This window comes from Drosophila serrata, unplaced genomic scaffold (assembly GCF_035046125.1).
Source record: "Drosophila serrata isolate PLE 108 unplaced genomic scaffold, ASM3504612v1 contig_347, whole genome shotgun sequence".
Taxonomy (NCBI): domain Eukaryota; kingdom Metazoa; phylum Arthropoda; class Insecta; order Diptera; family Drosophilidae; genus Drosophila; species Drosophila serrata.
Window position 1 is genome coordinate 1,580,490 of NW_028257245.1, and position 15,284 is coordinate 1,595,773.

The 15,284-nt window shown below is 42.4% G+C and overlaps 2 protein-coding genes across 8 annotated transcripts; one reads left to right on the forward strand and one right to left on the reverse strand.

The window, feature by feature from the left end:
- Positions 1 to 164: 164 nt before the first annotated feature.
- Positions 165 to 3,903, forward strand: Git (ARF GTPase-activating protein GIT1). Of its 3 annotated transcripts, none has more exons than XR_002319943.2 (9): positions 165 to 306; positions 490 to 1,404; positions 1,515 to 1,671; positions 1,737 to 1,822; positions 1,882 to 2,172; positions 2,528 to 2,718; positions 2,793 to 3,198; positions 3,267 to 3,645; positions 3,727 to 3,903. XR_002319943.2 is itself a non-coding variant. In XM_020959199.2 (8 exons), the coding sequence occupies exons 2-8, from the start codon at positions 511 to 513 to the stop codon at positions 3,468 to 3,470; spliced, it is 2,229 nt and encodes a 742-aa protein (XP_020814858.2). In that variant the 5' UTR covers positions 165 to 306; positions 490 to 510; the 3' UTR covers positions 3,471 to 3,903. The 3 variants fall into 3 exon arrangements, 1 of the variants encoding a protein (XP_020814858.2); XR_002319942.2 differs by having other exon boundaries at positions 3,744 to 3,903; XM_020959199.2 differs by having other exon boundaries at positions 3,267 to 3,903.
- LOC110189220 (uncharacterized) lies at positions 3,851 to 15,245 on the reverse strand. Of its 5 annotated transcripts, XM_020959195.2 has the most exons (11): positions 14,929 to 15,245; positions 11,753 to 11,892; positions 8,025 to 8,223; positions 7,186 to 7,786; positions 7,034 to 7,120; positions 6,411 to 6,974; positions 5,840 to 6,354; positions 5,534 to 5,773; positions 5,378 to 5,473; positions 5,242 to 5,312; positions 3,851 to 5,147 (listed from the first exon to the last, which is right to left on the reverse strand). In XM_020959195.2, exons 3-11 carry the CDS (start codon positions 8,211 to 8,213, stop codon positions 5,075 to 5,077), a joined length of 2,436 nt encoding a protein of 811 aa, XP_020814854.2. In that variant the 5' UTR covers positions 8,214 to 8,223; positions 11,753 to 11,892; positions 14,929 to 15,245; the 3' UTR covers positions 3,851 to 5,074. The 5 variants fall into 5 exon arrangements, with proteins under 5 accessions (XP_020814854.2, XP_020814855.1, XP_020814853.2 ...); XM_020959196.2 differs by lacking the exon at positions 8,025 to 8,223; XM_020959194.2 differs by lacking the exons at positions 11,753 to 11,892; positions 14,929 to 15,245 and adding an exon at positions 8,744 to 8,900.
- Positions 15,246 to 15,284: the final 39 nt, after the last annotated feature.

Sequence of the window (15,284 nt, forward strand, 5' to 3'; positions counted from 1 at the left end):
GACCAAATCTGGACCATGAAAGGTCTAGTTGGATTGTTTTTGAAACTAATTACCTTTTAAAATGATTTTGTTGGTTTATTATATATATTTTATAAAACTTAATTGTCTGCATTTTCTGTATTTAAAATAATTTGTTTAAATAGTTCAGCTTAAAAAATTCAATTTAAGACCTTCTCCCTTTTAAATCTGGCGCTTCTCTACCCAGTCCTCTTGGTCACACTGGTCAGTGGAAAAAAAAAACAAAAATAGTGAAAGCCTTCGCAAAGAAAATGTTTTTTTAGTGCAGCCAGCAGCGTTTAATTAAAAGTAATTTTCCTAATTGATTGGCCAGGGTGAACTGGGCTGGCGGGGACACACGACCTCTGACCGCCAGCCCGTCCGATTCCCAATCAGAGCTCTTAGTTTGCCGTTGACTCACGCGGACGCCACTTGAGTTTTTCCGAGAGTTTTTCCCAACGTTTTCTATATTTATTCTTTATCCCCCTGCAGCCACGGAGCTTGGAATGCTGAATGTGTTTCGCCAGCAGCATAATCGAAGCGCATAAGAAGTTATTTATAGCGCCGCAGCCGGAGCAGCAGCAGCAGACGAGGAGCCCCACCACGCCCAGGAATTCGGTCAGCAGCAGCAGCAAGATGTCACGGGGCAAGTCCCGCCTGCAGACGGAGGTGTGCGGAGATTGCGGCGCCAGCGATCCCTCCTGGGCGAGCATCAACCGGGGCATCCTCTTGTGCGCCGACTGTTGCTCGGTCCACCGCAGCCTGGGGCGGCACATCTCGATCGTGAAGTCCCTGCGCCAGGGCAACTGGGAGCCGTCGGTGCTGAACTTCGTCAACTCGCTGAATGCCCACGGTGCCAACAGTGTGTGGGAGCACCATCTCTTGGATGGCTCCAGCGGCTCCACTTCCGGCAAGCATGTTCCGCGCTGGCGGAAGCCATCACCTAAGGATGCCCTGCATCCCACCAAGTCGGACTTCATCAAGGCCAAGCACGTTAATCTAGCGTTCGTGCTGAAACCAAGTCTGCAGGACGACGACGATGGTAGCGGCACGGCGGGCAGCCTGGAACAGGAGCTAAGTCGCCAGCTACATGCTAGCGTGCGGACCAGTAATCTGGAGACTTCGCTGCGTTTCTTAGTACAGGGAGCCGATCCCAACTACTATCACGAGGACAAGCTGTCCACGCCGCTGCACATGGCCGCCAAATTCGGCCAGGCCTCGCAGATCGAGATGCTGTTAATCTACGGAGCAGATGTGAACGCCTTGGATGGCAACGGCGGACATACTCCGTTGGAACTGGCCAGGGCCAACAATCATAATACCATCGCTGAGCGACTGCAAGATGCCATGTATGATGTAACCGATAGAATCATCATGTTCTTGGGCGGCAAGAAGCCAGATCATGCGGTGAGTGGACTGTAGTCTTGGTTCCTAAGGTGTATTCTATATGGAAATTTAAATTCTATAAATCTCATTTGATGTTATTTTAATATAAAAACCTTCCTTTCCATATTTAGAGTGGCCGCCACATGATCATACCAGATGCCAATGGCGCTGATATCAGCGAGCAGCTGAAGATTGCTCGTGGTAAGTTGCAGTTGGTGCCAAACAAGATGTTCGAGGAGCTGGTCATGGATCTGTACGATGAGGTGGACCGACGCGAGTGCGAAGCTAGTGAGTGTGAACTCTATTTCTCAATATCAACAGTCCTAATTGAACATTACCCCATCCCTTTGCAGTCTGGTCGACGAGCACCCTGAATGCTGACCATGCAACTGTGCCATTCTTGCCAGCTAATCCGTTTTTGAGTGCCACGCGCAATCAGGTCTGACAGCATTTAATTTTCTGAATCAAAATATTCATTCATACGCTTCGTCTTCACAGGGTCGTCAGAAATTGGCACGCTTCAATCGCGCCGAGTTTGCTGGTCTGTTGACCGACGTCCTCGTTGACGCAATGCGGCGCCAGAACATGGCCAACCTGCGTCCACTGGATGCTGCCGCCCCACTGCATGGGGGTAATCAGTCGCTGCAATCGCTGCCGTATGTCAACCATTCAATGAGGCTGGGATCTTTCGACGGTGGCCACGATCCGAATCTGTCGGACGATGAGCCCATCTACGATCCGGTGGCCAGTGACGATGACTATGCGCCGGTCCCTCCCATGGCCCAGCAGGTAAACCTAATGCGCCAAAAGATACTCAAGCTGAACAATAGCTTCGGCTAGTTAAGACTGACCCCGTGCTGTGACACCCGTTGTGTTCAATCCGTAGCTCAGGGCACTATAGCCCCTGCTTTAGCCAATATTTATAGCTAGTTCATTCCCTAATGGTAGCCCCCAAAGCGTAGACTATAAGCCTCAATAAAACTAGCTGATACTTGCAAAAGTGTAGTGTTTAACTATGTGTAGATTTTGGCTTCTCCGTATCCTTTTCCCTTGTTTGCTTTTAATTCTTTATAGTTTGTAAATATTTAATTTTGTTTAGTTTATGATTTGTTAAACTTGTTCTTATTATTTCCTTTGTGCTTAGGCCATTATCCACACGCCGCCACGTAATGCCACTTCGCAGCACGAAATGGATACGCTGCGCAAACAGTTGAGCGAGTACAAGTCTGAGATTAACCAGCTGAAGAATGTGGTCCAGATGCTGTCCAGCGAGAACTCGCAGCTCAAGTCCAAGTTCTCGAGCGCGTCCAACAACAGCGTCTACGATGAACCACTGTGAGCGTTTTGATTTGCACTTAATTTGCTTTTGTTTTATGATTATGATTTTCTTTTAATTTTCCTTAATTTAGTCGCATTGATCTGAGCCTGAGTAGTCCGGACACGGAGCACGAGCCGTTGTCGCTGCCGGAGGGGGGATCGGGTGCTGCTGGCAACGCAGACAGCGGCTCCTCCAATGGCTCCTCGAACCAATCGACCATTAAGCGGCCGGCCAGCATGTACGAGCGTCGTCTGGCCCCGAATGTGGCCAAGGGAGCCACGGATGTACGGAACACAACCAGCATGTACCAAATGGCTGGCGATGGCAAGCCCTTCGGCGAGGAGGTGAAGGTGCGCTCCGATTTGGTCACACGCTGCCTCAAAGAGCTCATTAGGGCCATGCAGCCGGTGGCGGAGGATCAAAAGCAATCGATAGCCCCGCACGGGGAGCTGATACACAGTGCTGTCACCGACTTGATAGCTTTGTATGCCAATTTGGTGAGTTAATCTTTAACTTGAACATTAATAAAAAGACTTTCCTTACAATGCTTTAATTTAAATTTTAGCCGCCAAATGCCAGCGAGACTACGCGTGAGACCCTGAAGCAGCTGACCCGCCACAAAATCCTTATCCAGCATGAGTGCGAGAATCTGCAGAAGGCTATAGAGACCGACGACAAGCAGGCCATACAGAAGAACACTTTGGAGGTTCGCGACTGCGCCTTCCACATTGCCAGTGCCATAAAGACCTTGGTGTTGCAGTTCTATTGACGGCTGCTAGCGAGCAACATAGAAGTTTAATTTAACTCACCCTAGGGATGCCAGAAATCATCAATATATCGATGTTATATTGATATTTAAAGCTGAAGTCGATATTTTTAACGTTGCGGTATACATTTTTGAGATAAATCGTGTTTCTGTATGATCTTTCGAATCGGAAAAAGAGGTAAATGTAAAAAAAAAACATTTTTCATATCGTTATTTTTCGATATATGAAAGTTTACGATATTTTCAATATAATGTACAGCGCGTTATTCTCAATAGGCATCCCTAACTTACCCTTTATGAAGTATTAACAAGACCAATTAAGTGCCCCCCGATTTAGTGCTGACTAACCAACGTGCTTCCGCCAAATAAATTAAAAAGGAAAATTATCCCCATTACATATAGTTTTATGTATTTAATAAATGTTTACATAAATCAATGTATTTCGTTCAATATACACACACAAAATGCGGTTCATTGCAAAATAGTTTGAAAATGTCTTGAAGCAAAGACCAAGTAACAAGTAAGATGCGTAAAGCCATAAGATTTGTTTGAACGCTCTCTTGATCTTTTCTTTAACTACTCCAGGATATGGCGTTACGCATATTAGCCTTTATATTGTCTTTGCTTAAAGGGTTGGCGGAATTTAAAAAGAATTACGATATCTCTATTATATATATATTATATATTTGTGTCCTTTATAATCAGTAATTAATAATCAGGTGCATTTTGAGCCTGCATATTGTTCACTTTAGTTAACTATACGTTCTAAGCATGGACAATCAGTTAAGCGTGGACTACGTCATATACACACGTTCTATACGTATGTGGCTTCCTCTACTTATTGTTTAACTTTGTGTGGTAATTGTGGCTGCCTTTGTGTTCTGATTTCCTGTTGGTCGTCGGCCATGCAATCAGATTGCTTCAATGGACATCTCACGGTCACAGTAGTGGTGGAAGGAACTCCGTACACATGCCAGAAAATAAAGCAACTATCCTTGAGTGTGGCGCACGTTTCTCTAAAAAATAATATACTTTGCTGCTGCTGCTGCTGCTCCAAAAGTGTCCATAAAAATATACATTCAACATTTTTCAAGTGCATTGTCTAAAATATTGCTTTACATATTCACTTTACATGCTTTCTCGTAGTGTAGTGTCCAGTGCGTTCTGCTTACAACCTGTAGTGTCTTTTGATTGCGTTCTGTGGAAAAACAACTACTAGGGGTTTTCTTTTTTGGAATATCTTTAAGGAATATCATGTCAAAGCTCAGCTCAAACTCTCATTTTATCTAGATCACAAAACATAAGGGCTTTTCAGTAATTAATTACTGTTTATAATTAAAAATCAGTTTATCTAATTAAAGGTAAATTAAACTAGCAAGCTTTAGGGATACACTCACTACATCATACATCATATACAATACATCAATACCAAGTTCAAACATCTCCCTGCCGGGGGGGAAGTCTGGCACTCGTTTACAACGAAACTTGGCCGAAACAGAAGAGCGCTGGCGGTGGTTGTTAACAATAAACGGCAATAAATAGAGCAACTAACTAACTAGCTAACGAGTACATCTTCTCTTTGCTTTGCTTAATCATTCTTCTTAAACTCAAATATTTTTCTCCACATCGGACTCAGGTCCTGCCCCCGCCCTAAAATCAAGTTGTCTTATTTTCTTGTAACTAGAATTAAACAAAAAAAAAGAAGAAAATAAAAAAATACAAAAATTAAATGCAAAATTTGTGAATTGGAAAAGTCTGGAATAAATATCTTTACTCGTCCTCGGCCTCGGTGATCGTGGAGTTCATAATGTGCGTCTCTTTTTTGAACAGAAGCTGTCGGTAATGCTGTGGACGGGGAGATAATATTTTTAATTATTAAATTGTTATTTTAAAGTATAAAGGTCACCCACCTCTTCGTTTTGTATCATGACGATGCGGTGCTCCAGCTGCGGCGCCAAATCGCAGGTTGATTGCTCCAGGTCATCCAAGGAGGCACGCCGCAGCATCTGGGAGAAGATTTTATATAAAATGAATAGTAAATATATTTATTAAGGCATTAAGCTCACCTTCTGGGAGTTGCCATGCGTCAGATCCATGGATTTGTTGTGATGACCCACAGATAACTTGCGTATGGGCGATGGTCCATCCAGATCCATGCTGTCCAGGCATTGCACCAAACTATGCCGCCTGGACAGGGTTACCAGCGACTGGCGATGCTTAGTGTTTTGGCCACATTTCCGCGAATTAATGGCCTTGAAATGGTTTTGCAGGGTTATGCCCAACTCGGGACAGGCATCGTCATCCATCTGAAAGGTATGATAATCCTTAGAACTAGGGACTTTAGAGATATTATAATGGGTTTGAAGACTCACCAGCACAGTGGCATCCTTGAACATGGTATAGCCATCGCAGCCCATGAAGATATAGCTCTTGACGCAGAGCTTGTAGGTCTGCTCAAGGTTGAGGTACTCATCACCCACCTGTATGAGCTGAGGATCGATTCGTTTGCCAGGCTCCGCCTGCGGATTGAAGGCGAAACTGATGCCCGCCACTTGGGGGAAGCGACCCTCCAGCTTGGGATAGGCGCACACACCGTTCTCCAGCGCCTGCCACAGCACACGACCGCTAACCTCCAGAAGGATCAGAGGATCCCGCATCGGTATTACATTGACCAGGTCGCCCATGGTAAAGGCCCCAACGGGATGCACCCGATCCGATCGGAAGGTGCCACCATTCAGGATAACCACATCGGCGCCAACGGCTGCCAGCACCACGTCGCACACCCAGTTGCCCAGATTCGTCTCCTGGGTCCGCACCCGTGAGAAGCGACCATCCAGCTCTACACTAAAGACGCCCATCACATCCGACAGCTTGCTCTCAATGAACTCTGCAAGGATAAATACGATTAGATTCACATTTCCTAACAAGAACAGCGCTACTTACTGGCATATTTGGAGAGCTCTTGCTTAAGTTCGGGATCCTCGGGCACCTTGGCCGTCACATCGAAGCACTTGACATCCGTGGTGAAGTGCTCTCGGTTGGCCGGATCGCGCTCAATGGTAATCACTGAAAACTGCTGGAAGTCCGTGCCCGATTTGACGATCATCTTGCCATTGATCTCGGTCACCTCGCGCACATGATCGTGGCCGCCTAAAATGATGTCAATCCCATTGCACTTTTCGGCCAGATTAATATCGTTGGGCGTTCGCATGTGGGTGAGGGCAATGATAAGATCACAGCCCTCGTTTCTCAGCTCACGGGCCAGCTTATTGCCCGCCTCCACATAGTCGATGTACGTCACCTCGTTGGGATCGATGGTGGGCAGGGTCTCCAGCCATTCGCGTTCCACCAGACCAATCAGACCGATGGAGATCTGATTGTGCAGAATAAAATGCGAGATCTTGCCACCGCCCAGAGGACGTCCGGTTTCATTGTCCACCACATTGGACATGAGCCAGGGGAAGTCCGTCTGCTTAATCAGCTTTACCAGCACATCTAGGCCGTGATCTGGAAAGGGTAATAGGCTTAATCTCCCCTTGGATATCTAAGTACCTCTAATGACTTACCAAAATCATGGTTGCCAAAGACGGCACAGTGCGTTCCCACCGAGTTAAGCACGGGAATCATCTGTTCGCCCTGGGTGAAGGTGCTCACTGGAGTGATATTTCAAAGATTGAATTACTTACTTCCTCCCATTTAATCTTCTAGGACTACTCACACATGCTGGGCGAGAAGGCATCGCCGCTGAAGAGCACCAAGGGGTTCAGGTGGGCAAAACTCTTGATGGCTGTGGCAAATCTGGCCGCCCCGCCCACCGGCTCCGTCTCCGCCATGGACTCAATGTTGTAGACATCGTTGTAGTGCAGAATCGTCAGCGGCTTGTCCTCGCCCTCGGTCATCTTAAGCAGCTTCTTGGTCTTCTCCAGCTGCGAGGAAATCGATGTGGAGCGGCCGGTCAGGCCGTGTGTGGATATCCTGGAACCTGTGACAGACCCCGAGCACGATCCTCGATGCCTTGGGCTCTGGGGCTGACTGACGGAGGCGTAGGCGCGAGTGGGTCGCGTAAGAAGTTCCCTGGCATCCAGTGGCGTCAGTGATTGACTGCCTCCGGCGGTCTCCTCGGGCTCCTCTGGTCCAAAGTGCAGCGTGGAACCACTCAGCGAGGCGGTGGCACTGGCTGGAGCAGCTGGAGCTTCGCTCGAGGTCGGTGTGACGGATGTGGGCGTGCCCAGAGATAAGTCCAAAGATCGAAAGTTGGGATTGCTGCTCTGCAGCATTGACAGAGTCCGTGTGCCGGCGTCTCGCACCTCGATGGAGGCCTGGAAAAAACCAAGAAAACAGCATATGAGCTCAAAGATTCTGCTCGGTGTGCAACGATATAACCACATCGAAGGAGATCAGGGGCAACTGAAGAGTCAGGCGGGGGGAGGATGCAACACAAAAGCAAAGGGGTGCAGGTTTCTATTTTTTTTTGTTCTTGGTAGTGTAGTGTAATACACTGTGTGTTGTGCTGGGTGGTTCACATCAATACGGATCAGTTTTGGGTTTGGACAGAACCTGCTTCAGCCAGCCCACCACATTGCCCATGGCGGCGGCTCCTCCCGAGCGGCTGCTGCTTGTCAGGTGGCTCAGGCGACGCGTGGATCCATGACCAGTGGGCGGTGGCGTTGTGGGCGGCACTCCTGCTGCTCCTCCAGATCCGCCGCCTCCTCCTCCTCCTCCTCCGTCGATTCCCGCATTGCTCATCCTACAGACGCTGCTTGGTGGGTTTTGAAATTGAAATGGAAATGGCACACAAGAGATTGGTGATAGATACGACTTGTGATAAGCTAGAGGGGATCTGCTCTCAGGATCTGATTGCCCAACTAAGAAATTATTATTTGTATTGTAATAAAATCTATATTTTCAAGGCCAACTGTGTACAAAAAAAATTAAAAAGAAAGTGAAACTTAACTACTAGCTATAAACGCATAAAAAGGATGAATAAAAAGTCAAATTTAATATTTATTTTGGACTGACAAGGAAAGTAAATGTTTTTTGTAGTAAATCAAGGTCTCAGCTTTTACATAATCCAAATCATAATAGTCTCTGATTATACGTAAAAAAATAACAAAGTAACAATAACTTATCAAAACCTCACGTAAGTGTATTTACACTATTTGTACATTTTTGGGATTGAAGTTTTACACTCAATTCACTGTTTAACACGTCAATAAAGATATCTCTATTTGAGAAATCAGATCGGAAGGAGCCATGATCATTTTTTGAGAACTCACAAGACGCCTGGAAAACAGCGTATACGGCTTAGACGCATTTTCACAAATTAATAATCAAACAAATTTCGTAATTTCGCGCTAAAAATAAAAACAACACCGAGATCGTTGCCACTCGAACGGCAAATGATTGCTTAAGCGAAATGAGTAGCTATTTCATTCGTTGCAAAAATACAAAAATATATAAGTAAAGTACAAACAATGATAAGGCTGAGAGGGAAAGAGCATAAAAGTGCACACAGAGAGGTGGGTGAGAAATGAACACATCAGAATAAAAGTAAATAAAAACAAAAAGGAAATCCATTTTGCATTATTTGCTCATCACAACGAAATGTATTTGCTACAGCTTCCCAATGACCTACAGATGCGATTCGTCACATTCTTCTCATCAATTACTACACTGCAAAGCAAACTTTGTTCTACTAAAGGTTAATAAGTGTAAAATAACAAAGAAACAGAAAGAAATAACTTGCAAATCGGTAGTAAATGATACGTTATCAAAATTTATAGGCATCTTTGGATATTTAACTAAAATTTGAGTTAAATTAAATGATAAACATGAAAGTTATTGAAAATAAAGTTGTAACATATCTCTATCTTGCTCACACGGCTTAAATGATAAGCAGTGTCTTGAACCTCGGGTTTGAAACCTAACTTCTAAACTTTATCACTTGTTAAATCTAGATTTTAACAATTAATTGTGTAATATTATATAAACTTTTAACCTACTTATTTGTTTTCTTTTATTCTGTCTGTACAATTTGCCCCATTATTTCAGGGTGAGACACAATAAAAAGAAAACAATCAGAGATAGTGAGAAATCGAGAGCTAATGAATCTCACAGAACACACTATGTAAATTCCTAGAGAACATTGACATTGATAATGAAAGCGACAAGCAAATCGGCAAAGTCATCTCATCCGTAGCATCGCTCATACGCAGCGTTGGCCCGAGCGGCGGCAAGGTCATATGTGTTTGCAAGTGCTTTTAGCAACATCTTCAGGTTGGTTATACATTGAGCTGGCAGCTGAAGCTAAGCTACAGATCCTGTCACAGGACACAGGAAATGAATTGCACTCGGGGGCAGGAAATGGCCGGAAAGCGGAAACAAGCTGGCAGATGACCTCAATACGTGGCCAGAACTGATTCAGAATATTCGATGCGATGCTATTCGGCTTTAACCGGTTGCAGTTGGTTGGCCAAATAATTGAAGTCAATTAGTTTGCGACTATTTTGTTTATTAGTTTCTTTATTTATTGGCATAATTAACTCTCACCGAATTAGATGACGAATTTTATTAGCTCCTGCTGCTCTGCTCTGCCAGACATATTATATTTCACTATAAACTCTTTTTGTTTTGCTTATTTAATGCAGACATTTCACATTAATTGAATCCGCTTACCCGAGCATAATTAATTTATATTTCAGCTATGGGGCAATATTTGCTGGAAAATCCATTCAAACTGCATTAAATATGCTCATCAAGCATATTTGAATACATCCACACATCACCGCAGAAACATTCAGGAGCATGCATATCGGAGCACACACAAAAGTGGCAACCGCAACATCTCATTTCGGTATTTGAGCAGAAAAAATATTTACACCAACGCCAACTTTGCAAAAGCGATGCTACAAATACCCTTTCAACATATTGTTTATTATTTATAAATTGTTTATTGATTTAAGGCAAGATTTTTGCAGCTCCTGAAGCCCTTATAGGAGTTCGTTAGTTTGTATTTTTTAAGGTCCTATCAGATAGGGCAGTTTATGGCGTATAGTTTTTAAGAAAAGCTTTATACCCTGGGTACATACACTTCAAAACAAGGATAAATAACCCAACAGGTCAGCATTAAATATGCTTTCGGTTATGACAGCTCTCTGATTTACCGAATGTGCAACAGTTGAAGTGGGTTCTGAAATTTGAATAATATTTCAAGGGGGCTCTCTGCTCTGCTCGACTGACTCTGAATAATGTTTAAGCATTTTCAGGTGCTTAATATCCTCACTCGCTGTGCCCCTCCAAGGATTTGGGACGGGATGAGCCGACAAATGAAAGTTGAAGGCAAAACAATTGCATGCAATCAATTGGTGAAATCAGGCATGCAATTCGCATGAGTGTGTGTCCTTGACTTTCTGGGCCAGGTAAGGAGACAGGCAAGAAGGTGAGCCGGTGAGCAGATAGGGCAAGTGGGGCCGCTGGGTAGACACTCACTCTAAGCAAGGGTTAAGGGTCAATTGGCTGAAGGCTTGCCAAAAGAGGAGGTCGAGCCTTTTCGCTTGTGAAGTGAGCAGCAGCAGGAGGAACTTTTCGCCTGGCTTGTTTTCCGACAACCTAAGGACAACCGCAGTAGGTTGAGGGACACACACTCACACACTCCCTGCTTAGGAGAAAGTAACTTTTGCAACAGTTGGGCCAATACACTGAGCCAAAATATAAGCCAGAGCTGAAGAGAGACGGAAAATGTAATCTGCTTTAAAGCTCTGCTGCACAAATTCAAAATTGAATAATACAAATCACAAATAAAGCTAATACATAATTAAATTTAATGCCATTTTGACAGTGTACTTTGTTTATCGCAACAGAAGTTCATTAGCATATTACATATACATACGTAAGGCTAACAGGGCACACTGATTGCCATGGAACGAACATTTTCATTTCAACTTGGGGCAGGGGCAGGGGCAGGGAAACGGAAATGAAAAGTGTAATGAGAAAAACGGAAACTCAAACAGCAAATCAGGAATAAATTATTAAAGACATTTCCACATCATCGTCATCATTTCAAAGCAGGGAAGAAATGCCTCTGCACCATCGAGTTAGCTCCCCAAACTATTTTAATCCTTCAGGCCTTAGCCTTGGCATTTACCTCTTGATCAATATTGCAGGTGCAGCAGCGAGCTCTCCAGCTGACCAAAGTTTTCACAACTCTCTGCCTGCGACTTTCCCCCATTTTAATTGCATAATTGATAATTTCATCTAATGGCTGCCAGTTACCGTTATTTACTCACTTGCGTGTAAGGTTCGGTGAGTTCTCCCACGCACTCCGCCCGCTGTGCGTCCTTCGTCCCCCTCGTTTGGCTTCTTTGCGGTGTTGAATGGATGTGTTGCCCCAGCAACACTACCGAAGGGTTGATGGGATGCAATGCAACTGCAAAGACACACAAGGATTTGGTTGTAGGAGGGCTGTGGTGATAGCTAGGTAGCTAAAATACAGACTATATCATTTAACTGGAATCAGGTGATAACTCAAACTTTCAAAGTGGTTCGGATAAAATTCATGGAACTTTTCAACTATATAATCAAATTTCAGGAAACTTTGCATCCAGAAAGTTAATCATAATTAAATCAAACTTATTTTCTAACCAACCAAAGCAGATACTGTCTAAAGTTTTCACTATTAAAAGTTATCTTTTAAATTCTATCCAGAATCACTTTAAAACTTAGGAAACTCTGCAAACTCTAATTATGAGAATTCTTACAACACATTGTTCCTCAAGATGTACATTTTAATATTAAAGTTTATATACTCTTGAAAAAAGTTTCTTTAATTAAAATATTAAATACTAATTAAGACTGCTAGTTTGTTGTTTATATTATCCTCTTTAAATTAAAAGTAAAATTTAAATGTATAGCTGTCAAATCTAATCGTATAGATTAACTATAACAAGAGCCTTAACAAATACTGTTGAAGATACATATATATATATGAATTATTATTATTTATATTTTAATAAATCTACAACAATTGTCAACAACCCTTGAAAAACAATTTTCTGCTAAACACCATTTACAAAATAAACTTAGATAAACAAAACTCTTTGTGCTTATAAATAAACAACTCCCACTGTACTTAAAAAGAACCTCCCCTCCTTCCAAGGCTGAAGGATAGTAATTACATTTTCGGGACGCAAAAAGCTAAAGCAAGTATCGATGGTCTATTTTTACACCTCCTCCCATCCGGTTCAGTTTTCTTTTTGAACACACAAAATACTATATATGTACATACATATATGCAACACCCAGCACACACACCCAGCACCTTCACTCGACTTCACACAACCTTTCAATATTATTATAGTGGCAGCTACTGGGGCTTCCACTTCAGTTTGTTGACTGAAATTTCAAAGTCAAAGATTCGACGATGCCACTTGTTGGTTATTTTCACAGATTGAATTCGCGTCAAAAGGCAGGCCTTCAATATTTAGCATACCTATTTTTGATTTTTAAAACGTGAATGTAGGATTGATTGTCTTCAAAGTTTCACGAAAACAATTGAGGAAAAATATTGTAAAGCCAAGAGTGGCTTTTTAATTGTTGAGTAATTAATCAAAACTGCTGACATTGATGTTTTCAAGTGTTTTTGAGTTGTCTTCAATGAAGAGAAACCCGAATCCCATTACAAGTTTCTTTAAAATATCTTTAAAACCATTTGTGATTCAACTACTACTTACATATATGGATTGGATGAGTCTTTAGATTTATTTAAATTTATTACATTTATTTGATTTAAACAAAAGTATGTAAGATTGTATAATTTATATAATAATCATTGACTTATTTTAAACTGTATTTTTGCGGGACTTTAAATAAACAACAACAACCCATACATAATAAACTTTTGAAATGTGTCATTTGGCTTGTTTATTTTTGTGCCCCCACCACAAACATACATATATGTATGTATGTTTTTATATACGAAAATTCAGAAATCGTCGAGGTCAGCAAACGATAAAACAGAATCTTTCTGACATAAGTATAACTTAATTATTTTAACCATTTAGAACCATGGTTCGGTTTTTAATAATTGGCCACATTATCTCAAAGGTATTTCCGATTGTTTAAAATTAAGATTTCCGAAATTATAATTTTCAAGGTTGAAAAATAATGAAGGAAAATAATTTATCCAAATTAGGAAGCTACTGTAACAAAATCTATAGTAATAAATAACTGTGTGAATAATAAATGTAATAATATGTGACCTTTCCATGTTTATTTATGAGGCACCAATCCAAAAAAATTTTAAAATGAATAATAAAACAAAATTGATCAATTTTTCATACATCATCAACATCATCTATATAAACTATTTAATTTAAAAATGATTCCATAATTATGTGTTGCTTTTCATCAGCATGGGAACTATATTCATCTTTTCTTGTTTTATTTTTGACAAATTCACCCTTGTTCTTCCGGAATCTTCAAGGTCAAACGGCCTATAGAAGATGTCTAGAGGCGTTCACACCCGTTAGCCTAGACCCAGTTGTGTGTGATGCCAAGTTCAAATGGCCCAAAGACATCGGCAGACATGGCAAACATCAGCAAACACGAAACACTTATTCGCAGCACTTGTTGTAAGAACAATAAGGGGGTGGGTAAGAGTGGGCTGCAAGTGCTAGAACTACCAAATACCGTTACAATTCTGGCAATCAGCTGTGTGCGAGATAAAGAGAGAATTCGAGAGAATTATAGAGAAGTGGAACCCAACAGAGGGAGAGAAAGCTTTCGTTGCTGTTCTCTGCCTCTCTTGATTTACTTCCTCTCGTTCTCTCTTAATAAGCACGTTGTTTGGTAGCTGTTATTATTGTCAGGTACTTTTTGTTGCTGGTTTTTTCCTTTTGTTTTTGCTCATGTCTGTTTTAAGTTAATATTTTAAAACGTGTTGAGCGACGAGCGTTAGCTTTTGCACAACCACACGCACATCATACCCACTGGCTATCCCTGTGAGGGAGTGCTGGAGTGTTTGTGAGTGTGTGTGTATCATGCGTAATGTAATTTCTCGGGGGTTACGAGTTTTGTACACTTGAACTTGCAGCTGTCCTCTGGCATATAAAAATAAACTGTTTATGCAGTTAGCTCGGGCTTGCTTGGGCCCCGTGCTTTTGGCCCCGATTTTGACTCCGATTTAGCATCCCCCACTCTCCCTCCCTCTGGGGTTAGCATTAATAATTCAGCACACACACACAGGGTTAGAAAATTCGCAATCATGCGAATTTTTCAATTGCCACTTCCGCCTATCATCTATATATTATATATTTAATCTTTCAATTAGAAGCCACTTCACACTCACTTTCATTCAATCAAGTCAAGTCCGTTTCAATTGATTCAGTAATATAAACACACATTTAATGCGCTGATTAATCAATTAGCACTGATAACGAGGAGGATTTCCCCCATCGACACTTACGGAATTTCTTTAAGCGTTCTTTTGTTTCCACCGAAAATGAAGCAATTTCCTTTGTTGTCTCCTTTTCCTTTCTTGTTTCCAGGAAAAAATGCTGGTCCTGCTGATTCCTTTTCGCCTCTTCTTTACTTTATTTTTCCTTATATTTATTTTTTTCCTGCTAAAAAATCTTTTGCGTCGCGAAAGGAAGCGGTGCAGAGGGTTCGAATCGCGGAAAAGTTACCAGATAAAGCACCGTTCGTTCGTTCACATGGACAGCCAGCAGAACTTTGACTACTTTGGCATCTTCCTCCGCTTCTAGGTGAGCAAAGTCAAATAAATCCAACATGTGGGAGAGAAGAGCGGAGCATGCGCCAGCT

What these genes read in the sequence shown, in the direction of transcription:
- Git (XM_020959199.2), top strand. Translation starts at nt 511, where the DNA reads ATGTGTTTCGCCAGCAGCATAATCGAAGCGCATAAGAAGTTATTTATA. An exon ending in CCGACGCGAGTGCGAAGCTA is followed by an intron (nt 1,672 to 1,736) that starts GTGAGTGTGAAC and finishes ATCCCTTTGCAG; the next exon opens with TCTGGTCGACGAGCACCCTG. An exon ending in TGAGTGCCACGCGCAATCAG is followed by an intron (nt 1,823 to 1,881) that starts GTCTGACAGCAT and finishes TCGTCTTCACAG; the next exon opens with GGTCGTCAGAAATTGGCACG.
- LOC110189220 (XM_020959194.2), bottom strand. Translation starts at nt 8,781, where the DNA reads ATGCGTCTAAGCCGTATACGCTGTTTTCCAGGCGTCTT. An exon ending in TGCCTTCTCGCCCAGCATGT is followed by an intron (nt 7,121 to 7,185) that starts GTGAGTAGTCCT and finishes ATATCACTCCAG; the next exon opens with TGAGCACCTTCACCCAGGGC. An exon ending in AGAGCTCTCCAAATATGCCA is followed by an intron (nt 6,355 to 6,410) that starts GTAAGTAGCGCT and finishes TTATCCTTGCAG; the next exon opens with AGTTCATTGAGAGCAAGCTG.